We start from the raw sequence: 19,941 nt of genomic DNA, 5'->3' as shown, positions 1-19,941 counted from the left end.
ACCACACTCGTTACCCTTCTGGCCTGTACTTTATGCCTTTCGTGTGCCTGCAGGTCACCCCTTTCTTTAAATTCCCTCCATAGTTGTTTCTTTTTTTGCAGCTCAAGCTTAATGGTATTATTCATCCATTTAACCCCTCCTTGTTTCACTATTCGGACCTTAGGTATACAATCAGCCATAACCTCCTGTAAATGCTCCTTGACCACTTCCGATGCCCAATCGAAATCCAGCCCTTGCAGTTTTACATGGCATGTAAAACTGCAAGGGCTGGATCCAAGCAATCTCCTAAGTTTGTCATACTTGCTAGCACAGTAATTCCATATATACCCTGTCTTAATCGAAAATTTCACACCTTTAGCCACCTCCCAGGTCAAGACCTTATGATCACTCTCACCAATAGGTGGCAACATGGTCATATTCATTACAGTCAAATTCTCAGATACTATTACCAGGTCAAGCACTCTCACACCCCTAGTATTTTCAATTACATGCTGTTTCAGATAGTTATCCCTTAATAATTGAATAAAATCCATTTCCTTCCTCACATGTCCTCTCCTCCTTCCAATCAATGTTACCATAGTTGAAATCCCCCATAATAATTACCCTCCTTCCACTCATTTCATCAATTTGTTTATGCATACCATCTCCACCATCTATTCCATCACCTGGTCTATAGCAGCACCCAACTGTATATTTTATTCTGCCAGTATCAATCTCACACCAAATAGCCTCAAATGAGCTCCTTTCACTATCCTGCAATACTTCAATTTTCCTTGGCTGCAGTTCATCAGCTATCATCAATAACACCCCTCCCCCAATTTTATTCTCTCTGTCCCTCCTAAACATACTATAACCTACACATTCTATCCCACTAACTATATCATCTTCCGTCAGCCATGTTTCACTAATGCCAATAACCTGTGGCCAGGAAGAGCCAATCAAGGCCAAAAATTCTTCCTTCTTGTTCCTAATACTCCTGGCATTAGTATACATGAATTGCAGTGTTCCCTTTGTCCCACCCCTATCTTGATGCGTTATTTTAATATCCCATTCCCATTTTTTGTCCTTATTGCTGGCTCAGGTACATTATATACATTTTTACACTCAACTGTCTCACTGATGTCTGGATATCCACTTCCCCCCCTCCTTGGTAGTTCTAGTTTCCCTGGTTCTGCACATCCATTTTCACTTCATTCAGCAACACTTTTTCCAGTCTCCACACACCAAGTCCATTCAAATGCAGGCCATCCATCTTGTATAAGTCCTTTCGCCCATCAAACTCATTCCACACGTCCACAAATTCCACACCACACCGTCCGCATAACCTGCGCATAATATCATTTGCGATTATGGTCCTCCTTCTAAACTCCTCTCTGTCATACCGCGGTAACAGACTCACCATTCTAACTCTGTCACTCTTTTCTTTCGCTACCTTTAACAATACTTTCAAGTCCTTTCTCATAAAAAATTTATCACCTTTCAATTCATTCGTACCAGCCACAATTGTTATTTCTTTCACCCTCTGTTTTTGCACTCTAATGCTCTCACTTACATCCTTAAATTTCGCACCCAGTAAGTACGATTTAGTTACACTCCCATCTATTACTCCTCTTAATAACGAGTCACCATACAACACTCTCTCATTCATTTCGGAAACTCGCCCACGCTGTTTATTAACGTTAGCCGAATCACTCTGGAAAGAGTTTTGCAGGTGCTCTAATTGCCGCTGCGCATCTTGTATCACTGCGCGCAGCCTAGCGATCTCACTTCCTACAAATAATTTCTCATTTTTTTTATCATTCAAACCATTTCCTCTTTCTGTATAATTGCTCTCACTCTTTCTTAGATCACCGCTCACATTGCCATCTTGTACACCGCAATTCCCTATTGAGCCACTATTTTCACTCGTGTTCTGGCTTTCTTCAACCATAACTGTCTCACAACCTGACACATACTTCGACTCCTCACAACCTGACACATACTTCGACTCCTCACTTTGCATACACTTTCTACACATTCTCCCACCACTATCACTTTCAATCCATACTCCAGCCTCATTCGGGAATGCATACATTCCACACACATCACATTGGACAAATTCTCTCACATTATAGTTTTTGAACAATGCCGTCGTATTTTTGGACGCCATTATCTTACGTTGCATTGGCGCCATATTCAAATATATGAAACGTATCGTTAAAGACTAAATTAATTTACGGAATTTACACCAAAATCACACAGACACAACAAGCTACCAAATTTAGACAATATTATGTTATGATTTTTAACATATATTCTAATTTCCATTCAAAATTGTACTTAGCTTTCGGGAGCTCACTGAAAACACGACCGTTCCCCTGGCCCTCTAGCGGCGACCACATGATTTTAAATGATCAATTGTTGGTATTCCACCTTGTTAAAAAACTGTTCCCATGTAGCCACTGAAGACAGTCTGTTATTTTCAGACTGAAATATTTGGCAAATTAAAATATAATATTCTTGTGTAAACGTGTCTATATATTATAATCTTATTTATTCTGTTCTTGTTCTACTGTGTTTACTAAGTAGTAAGATGAATAATTCTCCATCTAAGCCTTTTTACACATTTGCTTATTAAGATTGATTGCTACTGTGAGGTGATCTTTGATAAAACCTATATCTCCAGGCAAGATCAGATATTTCACTCTCTTCTTGGACAGGTTTAGACAGCTAGTCTTTTCTAGTATAAACATATCATATCACATCCAAGTCCTTTTCTACTTTCAAATAATAAATAAACCTGGTTTCTTTTTTTCACTTCCAACACTACTTCTCACCTATATGACTTCTGACATTGTTTAAATCAACATCTACTCATCAATGACTAAAAATGGTTTATGTTATCCAGAAAAAAACAATTTGATTAACGGATGACTTCTCTTGCAGAGATTAACTGCAGCTACTTTCTCATAAGGCATTGCATTTCTACCTTAATGCTCTTTTATAGGACTTTTCATGATAGCTGTTCGACTGAACTGGCTGCCACTCACTCTTTCATTTTCCTACAAGAATGCAAACAAATAAGCAACTGCTGGCCAATGTTCGTTCATAGTCCAGTTTCAAATCCACTAAACCAACTTTAATCTCTTGTTCTCTGAAAAAGTGTTCCTTACTGTTTTCATATTAGGACTATGATTTCTAGTGTTTCAAAAAACATATTTATCAGGTATTCTCTCTCTCTCTCTCTCTCTCTCTCTCTCTCTCCATAACCACTTGTGCACAAACAGCAATTTATTGCGCAACCTCTTGTGAGGGATGATATAAAAAAAAAATTTTAAATATGCATTTTTGTGTTTAATCAATTAATATATAATATACATTTCGTTCACATATCACAACAAATATTTCATTGTAACTGTGTAAATAGTTTTTAACGAATAACTTACAGCATATTACAGAAAATCCCAGCCACTTTTCATGGGTGGGATACAAATGAAAGAGCAGCATTTTAAAACTTACATCATATACAAAGTCAAGAGGTAGTGGCATCCTCAGATCAAAGAGCGTTAATCCCTAAAAAAAATAAAACAAATAAAGAGTCCCTAAAAATAAATAACTATTTATGTATATTTACTATTATAGACTTAGATTAGGTAACTGCATCTAAATCAAAAAGATTTTTTTTTAGAATTAAGACTTAACTTCAAAAATCAGATGTAAAATATAAAATACATAACCTCAATAATTTAGATAAATATGAAAGCTGAATTTATTCCATTTATAGAAATTAATAACAAACTGGGTTCCTGTCCTTTAATATGTCCTACTTCTGGAATGAGAATTTGATTTGCATAAAATTATTTCATCTTTTCACTCACTAAAGATATGATAGAAAAACATCTATATATTAGTAGTGTTTTTTTTCTACAACCATTTCAGACTTTTAATATTACTGTAACAAGAACATCTCAAATGACATGTTTTTGATTAAGGAGATCAGCAGAAAAACATAAAACTTAAAAATCTTTTAATAAATTTCGCACTTCCTCTTTATAAGATGTTCCACGAGTGCCCTTTTAGTTACCATTAACTTCAATACCTCAAGAGCTTTACAGGAAACCAACCATCTTTAGGTAGTTCTAGGTGGTCTCTGAGTCCCTCCATAACCAAGTGTCTTTAGCCAAGTACATCTGCTCTCCAATCAACAGGCTGTGAGTTTGAATCCCACCTTGGGCATGGATGTTTATAAAAGCCTGCTCTAGACAAGCATGTATAGTTCTTTGAGTTTATAAGGCTTGTCTATAAAAAAAAAAAAATGGAGAGTAATAAAATTCACCTACCGCCTTTAGAGACACTGATTAACAACCATGTCCATAACTGTATTTGAACTTATAGTCTGTTAAAAAGTTGAAGATGCTATAAATTAAAGATATCAAAAAATTATATACATGGTTTAATCCTTTATCCAAGTGTAAGCAAACAAAGTTTGCACCCGAAGTATTTTCAGGACTGGGACAACTCATATATATAGAGGCTAATGACTTCACATCACTTGCCTTAGTATCCTATAATGCAAAGCACATATCCTTGCAGACATGCATAATGCTATGCATTATGGGAAGGGTTACTACTCTTAATTTATAGTATAACCAAGTGGAAAAACTTCCAAGAACTATCTCTAATCCAGAGTAATTTAATAATGAGGTGTGACATCTTTTGGCTACTCATATATGAATATATGACTTCTGCATTACTTCAGCCTTAATATCACCTCTGGGTCTGGCTCTCACTAATGAGACCTCAATAAAGGTCGAAACCAGTCTGGTAGTGACCCTTCCCATAATGCATAGCATTATACATGTCCACAAGGATATATGCTTTGCATCATGGGATACTAAGGCAAGTAATGTGAAGTCATTAGCCTCTATATATATATATGAGCTTCTCCAGTCTTGAAAATACTTCAGGTGCAAATTTTGTTTACTTACCAATTTATTAAACCAAGTATATAATTTCTTGGTATCTTTAATTTATAGTATAACCAAATGGAAAAACTTCCAAGTTGAAGATGCTATTCACTTGTCCAACAAGAGCAGGAGTGTGCTTATATTATTAGTGATTTTAACAAATGGATCAACTGCTAAGAAAGCTAGGCAATGTCAAACAGCCATGCATGAACAAATGGGTTAGTTTTAGCTCATCTGATGTTCTAAAGATAATTATAGCAAAAATTAGATGTGCACAGTACTGGCAAGTGTTATAAAATGTTATGTAGAGGATTTTGAAGATAACCAGTTCTGTATTAATCTCATCCTCTGTGGCAATTGTTTTTCATTTTTTAATAAATTTGCATTTCCTGTTCACTGCTTCAATGGCATTCTGTGTTCCACATGAACATTGCTATTTATTTTATTGTATATTTATTTATTTTATTTATTTTGCACAACTGTCTAGTGATAACATAAGCCTATAACAAAATCAGAAAACTGAAAGCTTTAATTGGTTCAGTGATTTGAAAATTCAGTATCCACTAGCTCATTACATGTCAAAATCAGATCTTATACTATATGCAGAAAAGTTTGTCTGAACTTTATTTTCATAAGATAGCTGAATACTAACAATGAACATGAACCATTTATTTACTGAAATTTTGGCTGAGATCATTATCCCATTACAAGTTTTTCAAAAGTCTTTGACAAAAATTAAATAACTGTTGTGACAAATCTGAAATGAAAAGCAACTAAGAACAGGTAACACATTTTAGCTATTTAGCCAAAATTTTTATTAAAGACATGAAATTAAATATTAAAACAGATTACAGAAACAGTGGAAAGACAATTGCATGTATAGAGAGAAATTTCATGATTCTTTCATGAAATTTCATGAGTCAGAATACAAGACATTATTCAAACAGTTATAATTTACAACTCTCATGCCTGATATAAAAACAAAACAGTTAATCAAAGATTGAAGACTATTAGAAATGAGTTATGAGGAAAATTAGGTGAGCAATGGCATTCAATACCAAAACTATAGTAAAAACAAATATATCAGAAAATAATCTATGCATTAACTCTATTAGCTATATTCTCCACTTATACCACATGTTTTGTATGATGAAAAATCCTAAACCAAAAGGCATTACTATTGCTGAATCAGATAAAGATGCTCAGAATGAGAAATATAAGATGAGAAAAATAGGTGTTTAAAGCAAAAATAACAGGAAAAAGATTTAGAAGATGACAACCAAGGCATAGGTGGGGTATTATAATTAGGTATATTTTAAAACAGGGGTCAGCAAACTGTGGCCTGCAGGTTGGTTTCCAAATGAATGTAGCAACAGAATCATGAAATTGTTCCAATGTCCACAGTGTTAGTGTGATGTAGCCAATGCCCATTTGCTTACATATATTACTCTGTCATTGCTGCAAGCTGCATAGATGCCACTTGCACTCAGTGCAAACTTCATAGTATTTTAAATGCCATGGATTTCTTAGTTACATATATCCATGAATAAACGTCAGTGACAATTGGTACATATTTGTACCAATATTCGGCATGCTAAAAGACATTTTGTACATGCAAATACATAAAAGCTCATCAGTCTCATCTGACAAGCATTTCCAACTGATTTTGATGATTGAGAACACCAAATTTGAACTCCAATTCAATTTATGCATGATTATATCTCAAAGAATTCCATACTTTGAGTTTCTCAAAAAGCTGTATACAACTATATTCTGTATTTTTTTAAATAAAAGATTGTATTAATTGTGTTTCCTATCTTATAAGTAGGGGATACTCTCAATTTTGCTTCTTAACTTGTGAAACCTACAATATTTACTCTCCGGTCCTGAAAAAGTTTGCTAATCCCTGCTTTAGAAGATCAGAATGTAAGAACTGAAATTGGAGGTTTAATAAAGTATGAATAGCACTGGAAAAAGATTAAAAACTATTTTAATTCTTCCAGTATTTTATCTTGGTCACAGTGACATATTCAGGGAGTATAAACTAACACACACACACACACACACACACACACACACACACACACACACACACACACACACACACACACACACACACAATACTAAATGAAACGTGAATATGACCCTAAAGTCCTATCTAGGTGAGGAATCCTCTGTGGATGTCTGTAAGAGGCCTCAGTTATAAATTGGGCTCTCTCAGGATTAATGTTTCCTATATTTTGGGAAGTTTCTTGCATCTATATTTAGAAATCTTTTGTTAAATTTGCAACTGTTAACAGTCTGATCTGAGTCAAAGCTTATGTCTTAACATATTTTTATTATAAAAACATATTTCAATCAAATCCACACAGCTAGAGCAGAGCTGTTTCTATGCATACAGATGCATAAAACAAATTACCAGGTGCTCATGCATTTTGCAAAATGAGTAAAATACTATTCTGTGAAGAGGCACAACAGATTTTAAACAGCTACAGACAAAAAATATGCATAAAACAGCCATCATTATTGCACATCAAACCATTCACAGATTACTAGTAATAACAAAGCATTTAAAATTTGCAAATGCTCTGTATGCCAGTGTATCACCTATCAAATGATGTGTCTTAAAATTAAAAGATCTGAAACTCTGGCTACAATTTGTTATATGATATGTATAAAATTAACTGGCTTAGGTTTAATAAATTCATTATTTGTTATGATTTGGCATATCTTTGTCTTTTTAAAATTGGAATGAAATTTGAGAAAGAACACAAAAAAATTATATCATCTGCCTTGAACACAAAAAATTACATCAGCGATCAACCGTATGGGCAAGTCAGGATTGGTAGATCATGTTCTAGGTACTCTCTTACATAGCATTGAATAAGAACACATTACATAGGAGTCACTATAGGTCTGAGAGGACTGTTTTTGGAATCAACATTAGCTATGAAGTACTCTCCTAACCTCAACATTGATCTGCCAAAGATCTGGGAGACAGTCATTCTGATACCAGATAGCCAGCCTTCTCCAAATTAACTTTATAGTTATCTGGCCCACAGAGGGCACTATGTTAGGAGATTAGTTCTGCTTCAGTTATAAATTGTTTACAATGATTTTGATGAGGTCCATATGCTTATCACAATTATAATTTGTGCTCTGAAGATGCTGGGTAGAAAATTAGTGAAATATTAGTAAGTTTAAAAGAATTAATCTGATTTTTTTCTTCTTCCTTCTGTTGGTGTTGTTAATACAGTGAAGCACTAGTATGAATAATGAACAATACCCAAGCATTTCACAATATGTGTATGAAAAATTCCAGTTTTGTGAGAACTGTTAGAACTTTGCAACTGTTTATTTAAAAAAAACTCCAATTTAGTTTTGATGTGAAGTAATAGCCTATATATACAGACTAGTGGCCAAGTTGCTTCACATTTACGCTTGCACTTAGATATAGGATTAAAAGAAGAATATAATTTCTTGACAAAGTATAATATTCAACATAATGTATATTAGGCAGAAACTTACTTTCCCATTAACACAAGTACACACTGCCATGTTTGGACAGATAGGGTCTGCAGCTAAACCAGCACGATCTCTTCCATTAAATGCACCTGCAATATAAATGTAATAATAATGATGACAGAACAATATTGCATTGAGTATATACAAGTAATGTTAATTCATTCATTCAATCATCAGTACATCTAGATATATGAATATTCACTTCGTATTGTGATTTTAGCAATGGGATATCATCATTCAAGCAAATTAAGCCATCATCAATGTTGCCAGATTTCTCTATCAGTGATTGTGAACTGATACAAAATACTGGCAACTGCTACTGACTGATATATTAAGAATTTCTATGAGGAAACTGTATGGAATCTTAGATTACATACAGGCAGTCCTCACTTTGCATGATTCTGATATGCATCAATTTCCTTTATTATGGTTTAGTCAAATAACACTGGTCCCCAATAACATGATTCAAATTTCAGTATATTAACTGTTTGTAATTGTATAAAGTACAAGCTCTTCAGTCCACAAATCACTAAATAACAGATACATATCATGACCAGTGACCAATCATGTCACTTCTTTCAAAGTCGTTAAGTCACTGGAAATCAATAGAAAATGAGGAAAGTGGTTATGATGAAGAGGATAAAGATTTCCCAAAAGAAATGATACAGCAAAAATCACATTAAAGAAACTCCTGGAGATAATTAATGACATTGAAAGCTCAAAGGATAAAATTTTAGAAGCTGATCCAAACTTATGAAGGAGTATGACTATGTCTTCACATCATTCAATCACTCCATATCGTAAGTTACACGATGAGAAGAAGGCAAGTGCCGTTCAAACTACTGTTGATAAGTTTATTACAAAAAATAAAACACTAATTCTCAATGTTCTCAAAGTCTCGATAAAACACTAAAATTCTCAATGGGGAGGAGGTAGAGAGGATCCAGAGGTGAGTGACCAAGATGATAGCTGGTCTATGGAATGAACCTTACAAGAACAGGTTGAAGATCTGTGGGTTATAGAAATTGGTTGAGTGGAAAAGGGGTGATATGATTGAGACATTCAAATTACTGAAGAGTTTTTACAAGATTAATCTTCTTCTTCTTCTGCTGCTTGTCCCACTTAAGTGGGGTTGCTGTTTTTGGTGAGTCTCCTTCACATCCTCCTTTCTTGGGCTGTAACCACATCCAAGTTCTTCATCCTCAAGTCCTCTTCTACCAGCTCCCTCCATCTCTTCTTTGGCCACCCATGCTTCCTCATCCCCTGCACATCCATCTGCATGACATGACCTTTCTTCCCACATATTCGTCTTCCCTCCTCATCACATAACAAAACCATCCCAACCTTGCCTCTTGTATCTTCGCTCCTAAGTACTTAACTTTCACCATTCCCCCCATTTCTCAGACGATCCTTTCTGGTCACACCGCACATCCACCTAAGCATTCTCATCTCTGCTACCTCCATCCTGCTGATGTTATTTTTCCTCAGGGCCAGTTTCCATAGCATATGTCATAGCTGGTCTAAATACTGTCCTATAGATTTTGCCTTTCAGACTGATTGGCACCCTTATATCGCATAGCATTCCAGCCATCTCTCTCCAGTTCCTCCATCCCGCTTGTATCCTGCATCTCACTTCCTTCGCAGCCTCTCCATCCTCTTCCACTGTTGAACTTAAGTATCTAAAGTTCCTAACCTTTCTAATGACATTTCCTTCAAGCTCCAGATCTGTCTCCTGGCCGCAGTCCACTTTGCAACACATATTATTATTATTATTATTATTATTATTCAGGCCTCCAAGGAGTCAAAAGACTCATCGAGGGAGGTCCTTTCTAAGACATAAAGTCTGTCAAGACTCATCGAGGGGAAGTCCCCCCCTGAGAAACACAAAGTTTATCATACCACTCCTTAAACCCACTGACCGTTCTCGCTCCCACCACTCCATCAGGCAATGCATTCCACGGCTCAACCACCCTCCACACAAAGAAACCACTCCTTACCCTCTTGCTCACAGTTTCCTTTCGTAACTTCCAGGGATGGCCTCTTGTCATCACTCCTTCCCGCTGATCAACCAAGCGAAAGAACTCCCCAGTGTCAACCCTGTAACCACCTCTCAACAGTTTAAAAGTCTCAATCATATCACCTATAGTCTGTCTTACTTCTGCACGGTCTCATACCTCTCTCTTCCAGTACTTTCAATCATTCTTCTCTTGACTTTTCATTTTTCAATCATTTCTTCTCTTGACTCTGCACACAGCAAGATGTCATCTGCATACAACCATTGTCCAAGGCACATCTTTTCTCACCTCCTCCATCACCACCTCCATCACAATATTAAACAGGAATGGACTTAATGCTGACCCTTGATGAAAGTCAACTCACTTGAAAACTTTCCGTCTGTCCAGGCAGGTCTGAACTCTTGTCTTCACATTTCTGTACATCTCCTGCACCAACCTGATATATTTCTCTGGTACCTTCTTCTCCCTCAGACACCTCCAGACTTCTTGCCTTGGCACTCTATCGTACGCTTTCTCCAGATCAATAAACACCAGATGTAGCTCCTGTTGTTTCTCTCGAACCTTTTCCATCATCTGTCGTACCCAAAGATACCATCTGTCATTGATCGACCAGGTATGAAGCCAAATTGCTCCTTTGCAATCTACACCTCCTTCCTCAATCTTCCATCAAGAACCCTTTCTAGGATTTCCATTGTGTGGGACATCAACTTTATTCCTCTGTAATTCTTACAGTCTTGTGCATTCTCTTTACTCTTGTAGATGGGGACAAGAGTACTTTCCCCTCCATTCCTCGGGTATATTTTCCTGTTGGCAAACTTTCATGAACAGGTCCCACAGCAGGTCAATTCCTTCTTCACCTAGTGCCTTCCATGCCTCCACTGGGATGTTGTCAGGACCCACCGATTTTCCATTCTTCATCCTCTTCATAGCCTCCTTTTACTTCCACTCTACTGATGTTCTGCACTATCCCCTCAGAAGGCTGCCCATCTTCTCTGTGAGTCCTTACATTTTCGTCATTCAAAAGTCCTTAGTATATTCTCCATCTGCCTCACATGTAAGATGTCCTTTGATGCCTTATTTCTACATTTTGAGTCATTTTAATTTTCAATGATATAACCAGAACATTTTTAGGAGCAGATTACCCTCATGTCTAAAGAGAAAGGTGTTTAACCAGAGAGAACTAAATATAGGCTATGAGAAAGCATTTGATTCCATAAGAACATTGGCAGTTACTAACTCCCTGAAGTCTTGTTCCATAGATGACAACTAAATTAGAATTATCACCAACAACTATGATGCAACAGCAACATTCAAGCTTTGTGAAGACACAAAGCTCGTCAAAATTGGGAATGGAGTACACCAAGATGACACCATATCACCAAAACTTTTTAATGTGTTAAAGAGTGTTTTTCTAGCAATGAACTAGAATGAAAAGGAATCAAAATGAATGGGGACTGCCTTATCCATCTACATTTTGCTGATGACATCATTATTTTTGCCAATATTCCACTTGTATTACAAAATATGATTTGATACTAGTCCACAAAAGTAAAGAAGTGGGATTGAAAATGAACTTGGAGAAGACTGAAGTAATGTACAATTTCACAGATAAATCAGAAATATGTGTATTGCAGATGTAATGCTGGAAAATGTGAATAACTACATCTACCTGAGTCAAAAGATTACAAATATCAGAATTCAGGTAAAAATAGACACATGTGAAACTGGCATGGACCATAATATAACCGGAATATTTTTAGGAGAAGATTACCCTCATGTCTCAAGAGAAAGGTGTTTAACCAGTGCATCCTACCAATTCTTACCTACAGAATGGATACTTGGATCCTTACCCAGAGAGAGGGACATCCAAAGTCTGGAGACCACTCACAGAAGCACAGAGATGCATGATGAAAATTACAAGAAGGAGCAAAAAACAGAATACATGGATAAGAGAAATGACAAGAGTGGAAGACATTATTATCTACGTGAAAACCCTAAAATGGAAATGGGCAAGCCATTATTATTATTATGGGTATAATAATAATAATAGACTCACTGCGGGAGATCCAAACAAGCAAAACAATATCTCTCATATCTCTTCTTGAATTCATTTACAGACGAAGAGCTCACAACTAAGTCAGGCAATGAATTCCACTCGTTCACCACCCTCCAGGCAAAAAACCTTGTTCTCACACCCTTGTTAACCACACTCTTCTTTAATTTCCAGGGATGACCTCTTGTTCTTCCATCACTATCACGCAGCTGAAACATTTCCCTGCATCAATCCTATAAAAACCTTTCAGTAATTTAAATGTTTCTATCATATTCTCTCTTCTCTGCCTATCAACCAACCTCTGCAATCCACAAGCTCTCGATCTATCAATGTAGGGAGCATTTTTTACATCACTCACCAACTTAACTTCTCTCTTCTCTGAACCATCTCCACAGCCTCCTCATCTCCAAGGAATCCAGGTGACCAGACCTGAGCACAGTAATCCAAATGTGGAAGTATCAATGCTTTATAAAAGGGAATAATAACCTCTTTATCTCTGGATGTCAGTGTGTTCCTAAACAACCAAGTAATCCTATGTGCAATCTTGGACACCTTAGCCATGTGTCCCCTGAACTTCATCTTCCTATCTACCAACACCCCTAAGTCCCTAGCCTCATCAAAATCTTGGAGTACTGTTCCATCAATGTAGTACACAGCTGGTAATCTTTTAATCCCAAAATGCATGACTTTACACTTTTCCACATTGAACTGACATCCATTACCTATTGCCCATTCTACCAGCTTATTTAAATCATCCTGCAAGCTTTCAACATCAGCTTGATTTTTTATTGTGCTACCCAACTTTGCATCATCAGCAAACAACTGTATATCTCCCTTTAAGCCATTTCCTATATCATTTATATACAAATTAAACAACAATGGCCCAAGCACAGAGCCCTGAGGCACACCACTGGTCATCTGCCTCATTCTGGACTCGGCTCCTCCATACACCATCTTCTGGTGTCTCTCCCTGAGCCATTCTCCTATCCATATCACCAATTTAGAATCCATTCCCATCTGCTCCAATTTGCGTAACAGTGTTCCATGGGGTATCCTGTCAAAAGTTTTAGCAAAATCCAGAAGTACCAGTTCCTTTGTCCAACTCAGATGTCATTCTATTATGAAAAGTTAATAGATTGCTAAGGCAAGATCTACCTTTAACAAAACCATTTTGACCTCTATAGAGTATCATATCCTGATCCACCCATTCTTGAATTTTGTCTTTAACTAACTTTTCCAATACTTGTACCACTACTCCTGAGATGGTGATTGGTCTGTAATTAACTACCACAGTTTTAGAGTCACCCTTATGCGAAGGAACCACTTTGCCTAACTTCCACTTCCTAGGGACCATATCAAATTTCAAACTTAAGTTAAATATCCAAGAGAGGAGTTGACAATTCCTTTGCACATTCACGCAACACTCGAGCTGATATTCCATCTAAACCTACAGCAGTATTTGCATTTAAATTTTGCAATATATTAAATACCTCTGATTTCTTAGCTTCAATTCTCACATTAGTTATTGCTACAGGTACAGAGATATCCTCACTTGGGTGATAGACTTTTGAAAAGTAATCACTCAGTAACTCAACTATTACATCTGATTTTGTCACCTCAATACCATCAGCATCCACTAAAGTTATCCTTCCGAAGTCATTCTTCCTTACTTGCCACATAGCAGAAGAACTCTTTGGGATTACCCTTGATCTCATTGGCTAAGGTCTTCTCATAATCTGATTTAGCTTTTCTTACTATGCTGGTAACCTTCCTAGCTTGAGCCTTGTACTGCTCATGGGTGTACTGTCACATCATTTTTCCTTGTACATTCTCCATAACATTTTCTTTTTTTGCAGATCAAGCTTGATACTACTGCTCATCCATCTAATGCCTGCTTTGTTTGTCTTCCTGACCATGGGGAAACAATATGATATTGCTTTCCTCAGATACCCGCTGATTTTATCCCATGCACTGCTAACATCTTTCCCCTGCAATGTTCTGCCATGGGATGGCTGCAAGCTCACTCTGAAGCTTGTTATGATTGCCTAACCTGCAGTTCCATATATACCCCTTCTTAACAGAAAAATCCACAGATTTTGTAATCTCCCAAGTCAATATCACATGATCGCTTTCACCTATTGGAGGTATCGAGGACACCTTACTTATGCATATATCCTCTGAACCAATAACCAGATCCAACACTCTCACACGGTGTGTGAGAATGTTGGACCTGGTAATTATCTCGTAGAAGATGTATGAACTCCATTTCCTTTTTGCTACGTGATATTTCCTCCTTCCAATTGATATCACCATAATTAAAATCCCCCATAATAATCACTAAACCTGCCCTCATTGCACTAATTTGCTGATGCATGAATTCAATATTTTCTTCTGTACCCCCTGGGCTACAGCAGCATCCAACTGTATATTTGGTTGCGTTGGTCACTATTTCACACCAGACCGCCTCAAAGGAACTCTCATTCACATGTCTATCATCTTGATATACTACTTTCTTTGGCTGCAACACATCAGCTATCATATAATAAATTTTGTTTAATCCTTTATCCAAGTGTGAGCAAACAAAGTTTGCGCCTGAAAGTATCTTCAGGACTAAGGTAAGGTCTCTTTGGTGGGAGCCAGGCCCAAGTGGAGATACCAGCCAGAAGCGTTAGCAAGGTCATCTCTACCTATAGGAGTTGCCAAATGGTGTACCACCTTTTTAATAAATTACTCTGGATTTAGAGAAAGATGTCGAAAGTTTATTTTTCACTTGGTTAGAATATAATAAATTTAGTTTAATCCTTTATCCAAGTGTGAGCAAACAAAGTTTGCACCTATAAGTATCTTCAGGACTAAGGTAAGGTAGTGCAACACCAGGGCGACTCCTTGCAAAGGTGGAGCAAGCTACTATCACTCCTATCTCAGTATCTCCCATAATGCAAAACACATCTCCTTGCGGATATGTCTAATGTTATGCATTAAGGGAAGGGCCACTACCCAGACTAGTTTCGACCTTTATTGAGGATAAAGGATAAAGGATTAACCTAAATTTATTATATTCTAACCAAGTGAAAAATAAACTTTCAACATCTTTCTCTAAATCCAGAGTAATTTATTAAAAAGGTGGTACATCATTTGGCAACTCCTATAGGTAGAGATGACCTTGCTAACGCTTCTGGCTGGTATCTCCACTTGGGCCTGGCTCCCACCAAAGAGACCTCAATAAAGGTTGAAACTAGTCTGGGTAGTGGCCCTTCCCTTAATGCATAACATTAGACATATCCGCAAGGAGATGTGTTTTGCATTATGGGAGATACTGAGATAGGAGTGATAGTATCTTGCTCCACCTTTGCAAGGAGTTGCCCTGGTGTTGCACTACCTTACCTTAGTCCTGAAGATACTTTCAGGCGCAAACTTTGTTTGCTCACACTTGGATAAAGGATTAAACTAAATTTATTATATTCTAACCAAGTGAAAAATAAACTTTCAACATCAGCTATCATCAACAGTACTCCTCCCCCTGTTCTATCTTCTCTATCCTCCCTGAAAATACTGTACCCATCACATTCAATTCCATTGACCACATCTTTTGCTGACAGCCAAGTTTTACTAATGCCTACAACTTTTGGTGAGATTGCACTGACTAATGCCAAAAATTCTTCTCTCTTATTTCGAATGCTTCTTGCATTGGTATACAAAAATTGCAGATTCCCCTCTAGTTCTTGTACCGGCTTTAGAACTGATATAGTCACTAATTTCAGTAGTCATACTGGAAAACACCAGGAGAAGATGTGATCACATGGTGGACTAAAGAAATACACTGGATCCCAGAAGCTGTAAAAGACCTAGAGGATGCCATTCGGGGAATGGAGGAATGAAATCAGGAATCACAGATTGCCTTGGCAAAAAGCAGCCCAGGACAAGAACAAGTGGAGAAATCTTGGAAAAAATCTTCATCCAGCAGTGGATTAAAAATGATTGTTGATGATGATGATATAAATAATTAGAGGTCTTAGCTCTTTAATGCCAATGCAGATGGATGAATGAACATTAGAAGACAGAATTTAGTTTTTATTGTCCAACTATTTTTAAAATAAATAAAAATAAAGAGAAGAAAATAAAGACAAATACAAAATAAATAAATAAAAAGAAATAATTAAGTAAAATTTTATAAAACAAAGCATGGCCTAACAGAAAACATTACCATGTCAGAACTAAGTTGAAAAATAGGAAAACACTAGGAGAAGACAATATAAATATGGAACTGTACAAAAATGTAGGTAAAACATTTAATAAAAGACTTTAAAAATTTTAATATGGTCTGGATTTCTGGAAACACTAACTCTTAAGGAAAAACACTGGTTATTCCAATTAATAAATATGACTGCAATAACTACAGCAGAATTAGTCTGCTAAAAGAAGGTTAAAAAATATATGCAGAAATATTACAAAAGAGGCTAAACAGTACTGTAGAGGACAGACTACTAGAAGAACAAAATTCACCCAAGTTGATAATAATTTCCAGCTTTACAGTTCAGCATGTAACCTGCTCTAATGGGAACATCAGTATAATTAGATACTTCCATTAGATATTTATAATTAGAGCCAAGAAAGCACAGCATGATCACTGTCACCAACCGGTGGTAAAATACTCATATTCTTAACAGAGAGCCCTTCTGATGCTATGAACAAATCTAATATTTTGACCTCACAATAATTCCATAAATTCCTCTTCATTCTTCTCATGAGATTTCTCTTCTATCAAATCAATGTTTAAATAATTAAAGTCATCCATAATGAACACTCATTTAGTACAAATAAAGCTAAATTGGCAATGCATTTCTTTGTCCCCTGCAACTGAGCCACCGTTTCTGTAGCAACCCCTGATAGACTCATACTCACTTTCTCAAATTCATTCTGTTAGCCTCCACACCAAATAGCCTCAAACTCACTGCTACATGGGACATTGTTACCATCACTGTTTTCTTGTGTTTCTTCCCTAACTTGACTTAAGTCATCTGGTATCATTAGTAGTACTCCCCTCCCTCACCTACCTCTTCAGTCATTCCTAAAAATAGTATACCCATTACACTTGATCACAGTTACCATATCTGATTCTGATAGCCAGGTTTCACTAATGCCAACAATCCTAGGTCACATCATAATAAAGCAACAAACTCAATCCTTTTGTTTCTGATGCTCATGGCATCAGAAACACATTTGTTAATGGTGAGTTTATTTGAAGCTTAATTACTGTTTACTGTGGCAGCAGAGTAGGACAGGTGTCAGTTTCCTCAGATATATAAATCCGATTCCTTAAGTTGAGATTAGTTTTGTATGCATTATACTTCTAATTACTTTTAGATCCTTGAAGTATTTATTTCTGCTTTTGTTAAAGGAAAATCTGAATGGTTTCATTAATCTGTATTAAAGTTAAATTTATTTTTGTCTATTTCCTGAACAGTTTTTACATTTTGAAGTAGCACATGTGCAGAAGAAGTTTTTCAAAACAAGTTTTGGGGAAGAAAACTAAGGTATATCCCTGGAAATTGAGCAAAAGTATGGTTAGCAAGGATGTGAGGATGAGATTTTTTTTTGCTTGCGAGTAGTGAACAAGCAGAATAGGTTGCCATTTGTGGGTGCCATGTTAGTGAATGAGTTCAAAGTGAAGTGGAGTATGAGTTGGTGAAAGCGATCATGAAGTGATCAGTGGATCGAGGCTAGCCACTTCTGTGAGGAAAGGATAAATGTGGAATTATAAGGCTGGTGATTATGACAAGCTTAGGAGACAGCACTGAATGAGAAGTTCAGCAGTAAGGAAATGAATGCTGCATGACAAAAAAATACATAACAGCATCAATGTGTGAATGTATTCTGAAAGCCAAAAGGCTGAATAAGGTAGATGTAAAATGGATGAATGAGGGACAAAGCATGAAATCTGGAAGAAGGTACTTTGGAGGCAGTACAAGATGAATAATGGTAATTAGTCACATAAAGAATAAGCCAGGAGAGTGACTCAGTTAGTAAGGAAAACAAAAGTGCAGTATGAGCAGAACAAATCAGGTGAAGAAATACCCTGTTTTTTTTTATTTTTTTTTATTTTAGATATGAGGCAAGGAGATGGAAAAATGATCATGGTAAGATGATGTTAATGGATGAAAATGGTAGAATGGTAACTGCTGCAGAAGACATTGTTGAGGTATTCAGTGATCAGTTTATAAGGATGTTTCATCATGATCGGGGTGGAATCATGAGGAACTTAAGTGTGGAGGACATAGGAGAGGATGGCTTAATTGTGAGTGAGCAGGAGGTATTTGAGGAAATAAATTACCTGGATGTTAATAAGGCAATAGGATTTGATGACATATCACCACACATCTTAAGGAAATGTTTCAGGGAATTGTCAGTAGCATTGGCATACCTGTTTATTAAGTCTTACAACAGCACAGGTTCCAAGGGAGTGGAAAGAAGGTAAAATTGTTCTACTACATAAAAGTGGCAACTTGTATATCTAGAGTTGTGGTGAAGGTACTAAAGAGATTGGTGAGAAGTAGGATACAGAACTGGGCTGAAAACAGCAGTATTCTTTATAGTTATCAGCATGGATTTGTTAAGAGGAGTTCATGTTTTACTAACTTACTTATGTACTATAACAATTTGACAAACACCTTGGATAGGGGAGGTGTATATACCAGTGGTGTCACATGCTCATTTCAGTTAGGTGTGCTGTTGTGGCTTATGCAACCTGCGCTACAAAATTCACGTCAGTTTGACCGTATAATTGCAATTTTTTTTTTTAATTGATGTATGAAAGTTTTAAAAGTGTATGGCACATCAGTGCTCATCTTATTTGGTCCAGTGCAATTGTAGCTAAATCTGCACACTGTGGGGGACAATGCATTTGTTTTAAGATACTGTATATTAGAAAACAATAATGAAGGGGAATGCAATATTTGATTTGGTTGGTATATTGAATTACTCAGAGGTAAAATTTAGAAGATGAGGCTTACCTCCTTCAACTATAACACTGTTTCCCATTGTAAATATAGGCAAAAAAGTTGACATAAATTTATTGAAAATTATATATTAATTTCCTCAATCTTGCCTACTACATCAGTTCACACACACCAAACAGATGAAACTCATGACAAATGACAATACTCAAGTGGATTGGTTGACACAAAAACTAATCATAGCCTCTAGGTTCCAGTGTCTCAGAGCTCACCTTGCCTTGCCTTCAGTGGTTTAAAACTACTAGAATGCTAAAAATTTGATCTGCTGCACCATCTGTACATCTTTTGAAAGGGCTCAAATGTGTATGTATTTTGAATGCACACCCAGCAATTAATGCAAATATGATGCAATGTTTATGCGTCGAAAAGTGTCCTCTTCATGAAGCATT

The 19,941-nt window shown here is 36.5% G+C and overlaps 1 protein-coding gene across 4 annotated transcripts in view; it reads right to left on the bottom strand.

Annotated features, from left to right (window-relative positions):
* Nucleotides 1–19,941, bottom strand: part of LOC150108853 (uncharacterized) — a 383,408-nt gene that overhangs the window by 148,223 nt on the left and 215,244 nt on the right. For all 4 annotated transcript variants that reach the window (XM_090403785.1, XM_090403777.1, XM_090403770.1 and 1 more), the window contains 2 exons: nucleotides 8,475–8,560; nucleotides 3,499–3,552 (listed from right to left, as the gene is read on the bottom strand). In XM_090403785.1, coding sequence (XP_090259911.1) covers nucleotides 3,499–3,552; nucleotides 8,475–8,560 — 140 coding nt within the window. The remainder of the gene's footprint in view (nucleotides 1–3,498; nucleotides 3,553–8,474; nucleotides 8,561–19,941) is intronic.

This window comes from Typopeltis vanoorti, chromosome 2, assembly GCF_054136105.1.
Source record: "Typopeltis vanoorti isolate ZY-2024b chromosome 2, IOZ_Tvanoo_1.0, whole genome shotgun sequence".
Lineage (NCBI taxonomy): Eukaryota > Metazoa > Arthropoda > Arachnida > Uropygi > Thelyphonidae > Typopeltis > Typopeltis vanoorti.
Note: the sequence above shows the minus strand (reverse complement) of the source record. Positions and strands in the feature narration are given on the sequence as shown.